Genomic DNA, 8,773 nt, shown 5'->3' on the forward strand with positions numbered 1-8,773 from the left:
CTTATAAGACTTTTTTTTTTTTTTTTTTTTTTTTTCTTTTTCGTGACCGGCTGCACCGCGCTCAGCCAGTGAGCGCACTGGCCATCCTTATATAGGATCCGAACCGCGGCGGGAGTGTTCCTTCGCTCCCAGCGCCGCACTCTCCCGAGTGTGCCATGGGGTCAGCCCAAGACTTATTCTTTATTATCACTGAAGAGTATCACTTGGTAAATTTTTAGACGTAGAAAATAGGTTAGATTATACAAGTGTCAAAGAAACATGGCAAAGACTACCAGATAGCAGAATAAATGAATTATTTTTCAAATGTTAGACTTTCTTTCATTTGTTTTTTAATTATATGATTCTAATGCATATTTTATTTCACCTGGGGTTTTGCATCTTTGCTTTTGTAACAAAATGGTTTGTATGTATTTAGAATTTATGAGATCTTAGAAAAGAACAAAGCCGGAGGACCCCTAAAATTTAAGTATAAATTAATTTTGTTTGACTCATAAACAGTAAGAACTGTAAATAAATATTTGGTTACTTTACATAAGTAGTTCTGTGTGATAGAAAGTTATAAAGATGTTCCTATTTCTAGCTGTGTGATTGTTAAGTGTATGTTCCATTCAGAATCTCTCCTTTGTAGAAAGTATACAGATACTTGCCTCGTGCCCTAGTTCTGTTGAACCATTCTTATTTATTGACCAAATTTAAAAAAAAAAATTACAGGTAAATAGAGGTGTTAAATTTTACTTCACTACTTGTTTCATATAGTTCATAAAAACTAAGAAATAGTTTTTATTTCTTATCATTTTAATATTTACTTTACATAAGAGTTTGAAGTGTGGCATTCTGATTATTATTTATTGAGGGATATTATTTTACGATAGGTAGGGGCTTGGGCCATTTCGTCTTTTGGACAGGATTCTTATGATTCTGGAAATAAGTATTTTAACCATGAATCTGATTTGTTTACAGATATTTGATATTTCTTGGGATTTGTACCAGCCGAATAAGCTTGTCAGCTGTGGTGTAAAACATATCAAGGTACTAGAAAAGTCTTGTTTTATAATAGTCATGTTTAGTTTTTTGCTGCTAAGTACATATAACACTTTTAACAATTTAGGGTAAAATAAAAAAGAAACAAAACCCAAAAACAATTCAGGTTAGTTTTAGAATTTTGACAGTACTTATTTTTAAAGTGTCAATGTTTTTAATGTCCTTATGTTCAATCTAACAAATACTTACTGTGTGGTTACTTCAAGACATTGTGAGGGATATAGATATGAATACGGAATTAATAAACCACTCTCCATAAAGGAATTTATAGTCTAGTGAGGTAAGATTTACTGTCTTTATATTGTTTCTTCATATTTCACTTACAAAGTAAAATGTGAGAATAAGAAACCAAATAAACTAAGAATTTTTCATTCACGGAGGTAGAATGGTGTGATGGAAGCAACATGGATAGAGTTGACTTTGCCACTTATTAGCTGTTTAACCTGGGATGAGTCATTTAACTTCTTTGAGCTTTTCTCACATCTTAAAACCGTGACTGCTTTTATCCTCAAAGAGTTGGTGGTTAAATAAGGCAGTATATGTTCAAAAGCTTGACGTAGTGCCTAGCACATGGTCAGCTTTCTGGAAGCATTATCTTTGCCTTTTTTTATATGTTCTCTCTGATTTGACCTCAGCCTTGATAGCCGTTATTTACTGTGCTTATGAAAGCTCTGGGTTTTGTTTTATAATTATAGTTCAGGTTTTGAAGCCCACAGAGTCAGTGGTGATATTCATTCTTATGTTTATAGTTGCTTTTAAATCACTGGTGCAAACTGGAAATACTTGCTTTTCTTCTTACTATCTGATATGACAGTTTCTGATAACAGTTAATTCCTAGTAAGGTTCTGTGTTCACATTCTTTCTTTTGATAGGCCCGCCTCCGTCTACATTTTCTCCAATGCATCATTAACTGTTGCTGCAAGTCTGGTTTTGATATCTGGTGTTGATTTGGTAGATGGATTGTATTAAGTCATTATTTTTTTTCTACAAATATTTATCAGCAAAGATTCTGTGCTAGGCTTTAAGGAACATGATGTGAGCACTGTGAAGGTACAGATGATGATTGACACTATACGAGGGGTCTTCAAAAAGTTAATGAAAGGATTCATATTATCTTGTTCTATTTTTCCACAAACATTTTGAAGTACCGTTGTATTAGGTGGTTAATAGGTGATTGGCAAATTAATTATCAATACAGAGTTCCTGAAAAGTTCCATTTTCATCTTCTCAATACAGAGTTCCTGAAAAGTTCCATTTTCATCTTCTCAATACAGAGTTCCTGAAAAGTTCCATTTTCATCTTCTCAAATAAGTTAAGCGAACTATTTTTATTATGACCAAATTTCCTTTTATTTGGTAGAGACAATGAATAGTATGGTAGTTCTTTTTGCAGACAGTACATGTGAGGATACTAAGTTCCAGAGATAATCTAGAACTGCACTGTCCAGTAGAGTAGCCACTAGCCTATATGTAGCTATTTAAATGTAAATTAAAGTTAAATAAAATTTAGAATTCATTTCTTTAGTCACATTAGCAGCCATACTTCAAATGCTCAAGAGCCATGTGTATCTAGTGGTTACTATATTGGAAAGCATGTATATTTATATAGACAGAGATAGAGGGAATATTTTAATCATCACTGAAAGTTCTTTTGCACAGTACTTATCTGGATTCTAGAACAATGGTTCTTAACCTTTGCTGAGCATCAAAATCATTTGAATACCTGCGCTTCACTCTTCAGAGATTCTGTCTCAGTTTATCTCAGTTGGGGACCCAGGCATCTTGTTTTATAATTTCCCCAGGCGATTCTGATGTGAAGCCAATGTTGGGAATCACTGATCTAGATGAAAATCATAGATTTAAATTGGGTGCTGAAAGGAAGAGAACCAGCTATTCCTATACACAGTAATTATGAGCTTTCAAGTTGTAAAATTTCATTTATTTTGAAGTATTAACTATTTGACTGGATAAGTATCATAATTTCTGGTTTTTTGAGGATTCAGGTTTTAAAATATAAGTATATAATATAAATATTTTAAATGATAATTTACTTATTATATAGTTGAATTTATTCTCTGGGTCTAATTTCTTTGTGAATAACTATTGAATGTATTTTTACCTGCCCTGCCCCATATTTTTTTTTTTAATTTCTCTCTGCAAATTATGAAAATTTACCTGAATCCATTAATAGAGCAATAATGCTGGTCATAGGATTCATGTTTGATGTCCCTACCTTCTCCCAAGAATGAATAAATCGTTCCAAATGGGCATCTATCTTATTTTTAAGCTTTACAAGCAAAGGAGTTACTCAGGTTGGAAAATATCAATGAGAGTAATGTACTAATCTTTTTTTTTTTTTTTTCTATCTTTGCTGTTTCCATCAGAGATCGATTATCAGATTTGGTCCTTTTTCCTGGTAGTGTATGGTGTCTTGTCTTCATTTTCATTGCTAACCTATTCCCAACTTTTTTACTGAACTTTTATGTAGATTTTTTTCCAGAAAGCTAAGGAAAGAGCAGCATATTTGTAAAATAGTCTAGTTCAACCCCCTTATCTTTACAGATAAGAATTGAAACCAGTGACTTAATTGCTGTAACATAGCTTTCGACAACACTAGGTTGAGAATGTGAACATTGAATGCTATTGTGTCCTAAGGCAATTTTTTAGGTAATTTCTAGTGTGCTGCTCTAATATAGCGTCGAAGTATTGGAAATGTTTTACATTATTTTATAAGCATTCTTTTGTAATTTGATTATACTATATACCTTTTAGTTCTGGAGTTTATGTGGAAATGCTCTGACTCCAAAACGAGGTGTTTTTGGTAAGACTGGTGACCTTCAGACAATATTGTGCCTAGCCTGTGCAAGGGATGAATTAACATATTCTGGTGCACTCAGTGGGGATATATATGTTTGGAAAGGAATCAATCTTATGCGAACAATACAAGGAGCCCATACAGTAAGTATGTTTAAATTTTTTTTTAATTTATTTTTTATTGGAACATAGTTGATTGTGCATATCTGTGGGGTACAGCATTGAATACCAATACATGTGAGCAATATGTGATGTTCAAATCAGGATAAATGGTATAGTCATGTGGAGCTAGGGCTAATGTCGGAATCCTGCTGATGTCACCAATTGTTGCACTCTTAATGCTGTTCCTGACACCAATTGTAAAGCTACACAACTATGCCAGTTGCCAGGCTCTTTTACCTGCCTGTAATCCTGCACCAACTGGGCCAATTGTTGAGCTAGGGCTGGGTCTAGAGCTCACAGACCCCTCATGCCCATTCACAGACTGGGTCACAAACCCTTCACATGCCAGGCCGGGTCACCAGACCCCTTACACACTGGTCTGTAAGCTAGGTAACTGGCAGACAGGTCCTTGGAAGCTATAGGTTGGAAAGCATGGCCGTATGCGTGGCAGCCACCCGAGGCAGTAAACCTCCAGCCAAGGTGGCGGCACTGCGCACGCACATAGACTCCACCCACACACAACCTGCCCACAAAGAATGCTGCACCACCCTGGACCTGACCTAAGGGGAGGGGAGCCTGATTAAATTATTCTGTTTTCCCAACAGTTCATCATTATGCAACGTAATCAGTTTTTGTATACTTTTAGATGTTAACTACTTAACCTTCTTAGAACAACTGCATACTGTAGCATATTGTTTTTAAGAAGTTCAGTTGCTTGAAAAATGCTATTCTAACTGAATTAATTTGCCTATTTGTTTTCAAGATTTCAATGAAGGAATATTATACAATTAGATTTATGGATATTTATTAAATTAGTATAATTAGTATCTTGTTAAAACCATTGCTTTGGCATGGTTTCTTTCTCAGAGTAGTGTTGAATAAAAGCTTCTTGATTTCAACCTAAAAGTATTCTAGATCAATCATAGTAGCATAAAGCTAGTGCTCTGGAGACTAACTTACCAGTTGGAAATCTGGGTATAGTTCTACAAAAAAAACTTCAGAAAAATAACATTGATTTATAGAGTGGCAAAGAGATTTAATTTTTATACTTTATGAGATTTTTATATAAATAAGTTACCAAATCAGAAAAAGTAATCTGTTAAAACTTTTAGTGTTTTTGGGCCGGCCTGTGGCTCACTCAGTAGAGTGTGGTGCTGCTAACACCAAGGCCACGGGTTCGGATCCCATATAGGAATGGCCGGTTCGCTCACTGGCTGAGCGTGGTGCTGACAACACCAAGTCAAGGGTTAAGATCCCCTTACCGGTCATCTTTTTAAAAAAAAAAAAAAAAAACTTTTAGTGTTTTTTAATTTGAACTTTTTAACAAGTGGCCTCCCTTAAAAAATGAAAGGAGCTAGATAGCACAGAGCCGCCACGTTGTTAGCAGTAAGATCTTCCAAGTAGCAAAGTCCTGAATACATTAAAGCACCACTTATGGTGTGTTGGACTTGCAGAGGGAGAGAACATACGTAGGGATACAAAGTGAAATGGGGAAAGGGGGATGGGGAGGGAGGTCAGGGATAATTGAGGGGATAATTGGGTGAGGGACACAGGGTATAATCACAATTTGTGGTAATGGACATGCTGCCAGTATGGATCTGGCCCTCACATCTTAGACACGAGTGGTGACAATTTGCTTTGTAGCCCATGAATATTCATAACCAAAAAAAAAAAAAAAAAGTTTAAAAAATAAATAAATAAATAAAGCAGCACTTATAACAAGACTTGCTTTACAGCAAATGCTTGAAGAGCGAAAATACCAGATTTTTTTCCACAAAAGTTACGATGGTTCACATTCTCATCACCGGTATATAAAAATACTAGTTTCCTCCTCATAATCATCAGCACAGAATTTGCCAATATTGCAAATTTTTGCTTATCTTCTGCATGAAAAGTCATAACTCCTTGTTTGAATTTTGTTTCCTGTCTATTTGTAAAATTTCACATATTTATTGATTACTTGAATTCCTTTTCTATTAATTGGCTTTTCTTATCCTTTGCTTTTTTGTTGTTGAATTTTCTTTCCTTTATTCATTTGTATATTAAGAATATTAACCTCTTGACAGTCATATACATTGCAGATATTTCCAAAATATGTTTGTTTTTGCTTATATTTTTTCTGATATGGAAAACTTTAAAATTTTTCCTTTATGTCCTGTTAGTGATCTTCGATGCTTTACATTAAAAAAATTATTTTTTCAGGGCTGGCCCGTGGCTCCCTTGGGAGAGCATGGTGCTTGCAACACCAAGTCAAGGGTTAAGATCCCCTTACCGGTCATCTTTTAAAAAAGAAAAAAAATTATTTTTTTTCGTGGTTGGCCATATGGGGGTTTACCCTTGATCTTGTTGTTACAAATACCACATTCTCCCAAGTGAGATAACTGGCCAGCCCCATTTAGAATTTTAAGTCCATCTGTAATTCAGTTTTACTTATGGCATAAGATTTAACTTTATTTTCTTTTATGTTTTTTCCATATCACTAAATACCATCTTGGTTATATATTAAGTTCCATGGATTTATTTCTAGATTTTCTTTTATTCTGATGTATTTGCTTATTCATATCAAAATATTGTTAAATAGGTTTCTGTCTTCATATAGTACATATTCTTAAAAAGCATATGTTGTTCAATTATTTTATGTCCTCTTCTAGGCGGGAATTTTTAGCATGAATGCTTGTGAAGAAGGCTTTGCTACTGGTGGTAGAGATGGCTGTATTCGTCTTTGGGATTTAACTTTTAAACCAATTACTGTGATTGATCTCAGGGAAACAGACCAGGGATACAAAGGTAACAATAAAATGTCTCATTACTAGGAAAACTCTAAAATGTCCAAGGATTGTCTCTTTATTTCGGTAAACATAAATGTATGTTGTGTAAAGATAAGTAAAACTTACATTTGCCTCATCACACTATATACATTTAATTGAAATCCTTCCGTTGAGGAAAAATTTTGCCATAGAGAGTTTAGGTTCACTGTTAGGATGAAGATTCTTTCATATGTCTAATGTCTACTATAATAGGACCTACAGAGAAATGGGACAGGCACTTACTTTGGTAACCTTGGGTTTTGAAAATATTTTACTATTAGAATGCTAAATATAACTATTTAGCAAATAATCTGTAATATGTTGGGGGTTGGGGGAACTTTCATTCAGGCTTACTTGAATATGTATAGATATGTTTTTCCTTCATCCAAATTTTTCAGCAAGTGAGAGATATTTTTTTCTTTGGGGGATTTAAAAAAATTGATATAACAAAATAGGATCTTTCACTATAAAAATTGACATATTGTTCACTAGTATGGTATCGTATTACAAGAGTAGGATTGGAAGTTACACAGGTCTGTGTTTAAACCATATTCCATTCACTCATAAGGTATGGGCTAGTAATTTAGCCTCACCTGTAAATTGAGGATAATAATAACTATCTCATAGAATTAACTGAGTGAATATTGTATATGTAAAATGTTTAGAAGAATGGCACATAATTAGCACGTGAGAGTTAGCTGTTATTCTACTTTCATTAGTTTTGCTGAGCGTTCTTATACTTTAAAGCTTACAAAATAATTTGATACTTATTTGGTCCTCACAAGAACATTCTATATCTTTATACTGGCCATATTATATAGGTGAGAAAAACAGGAGCTTTCCTAAAATTACAAAAGGGATTGAAGAGCATGCAGAAAAAGTAAAATTTTCTCTTAATGATTTTTGAGCAGATTGAAGAAATGAAATACAGACAAGTGAAAAGTCAAATTATTGTAAGAGGAAAATAATAAAAATACAGTTCTATAAAGGTAGTTCCTGAGTAATTATTGAAATCTGCAGATTGTAAGTGTGGTAAGACTTTGGCTGAGGAAATGGTCAGACTATGGCTGGAGTTGTCTAACAAGGAAGAAGGAAGAAGAGAGTATATCTTGAAGGATGGGTAGAAATTAGGTATATAAAAAAAGAGAAATATCGTTCCATGTAGAAAACAATAATGGACAATTGAAGAAAATCTGAGTGTGGATCAAGGACTTGCATATTTCTTCTATCTCACATCTAAGGTATAAAAGGTACAAAAATTAATTTTGATTTAGGAAGGCTGGCATTATATTATTACAGCATTGATATTAAATACAATTCACTGTTTACTAGGTTTGTCTGTGAGGAGTGTATGTTGGCGAGGTGACCACATTCTAGTTGGAACACAGGACAGTGAAATTTTTGAAATTGTGGTGCATGAAAGAAATAAACCTTTCCTAATTATGCAAGGACACTGTGAAGGTGAACTTTGGGCACTTGCTGTCCATCCTACTAAACCTTTGGCCGTTACTGGCAGTGATGATCATTCAGTCAGGTAAGCAAATTATAAAGTAATTGCATAGGCTGGAATTATTCTGAGATAAACATAAAGAAAACTTAAAAAAAAACCTTAGATTTATATTTTGTCAGCTTGTGGTATAACGAACATAATTAATAGATACTTGGAAATCAATAGAATTAACCACTATTAATAAAATATATATATTTTTTAAATATGTGATATGGACTTTGTTACAAATCAGAATAGACAACACTGTCTACACCTTTTTAACTGCCATATAATATTTCACTGCATGGATATACTGTAATTTATTCAAGTAATCCATTATTGGTGGAAGTTTAGGTTTTTCCATTTTTATGTATTTAACAAATACAATGCTTGCAATTATATATGTAATTTTGTACATGTGTAAATATGAATATCCCTATGATAAATTCTTAGCAGTGTTC

At 33.7% G+C, this 8,773-nt stretch overlaps 1 protein-coding gene across 1 annotated transcript in view; it reads left to right on the forward strand.

Moving 5' to 3' along the window:
* LOC103607774 (echinoderm microtubule-associated protein-like 5) overlaps nucleotides 1-8,382 on the forward strand; it is a 44,610-nt gene extending 36,228 nt beyond the window's left edge. Inside the window, exons 4-7 of the mRNA XM_008592239.1 lie at nucleotides 961-1,029; nucleotides 3,813-3,998; nucleotides 6,668-6,803; nucleotides 8,156-8,382. Of these exons, the coding sequence (XP_008590461.1) occupies nucleotides 961-1,029; nucleotides 3,813-3,998; nucleotides 6,668-6,803; nucleotides 8,156-8,361 (597 nt within the window). The 3' untranslated portion in view covers nucleotides 8,362-8,382. The remainder of the gene's footprint in view (nucleotides 1-960; nucleotides 1,030-3,812; nucleotides 3,999-6,667; nucleotides 6,804-8,155) is intronic.
* Nucleotides 8,383-8,773: the final 391 nt, after the last annotated feature.

This window comes from Galeopterus variegatus, unplaced genomic scaffold (genome assembly GCF_000696425.1).
Source record: "Galeopterus variegatus unplaced genomic scaffold, G_variegatus-3.0.2 Scaffold7706, whole genome shotgun sequence".
Lineage (NCBI taxonomy): Eukaryota > Metazoa > Chordata > Mammalia > Dermoptera > Cynocephalidae > Galeopterus > Galeopterus variegatus.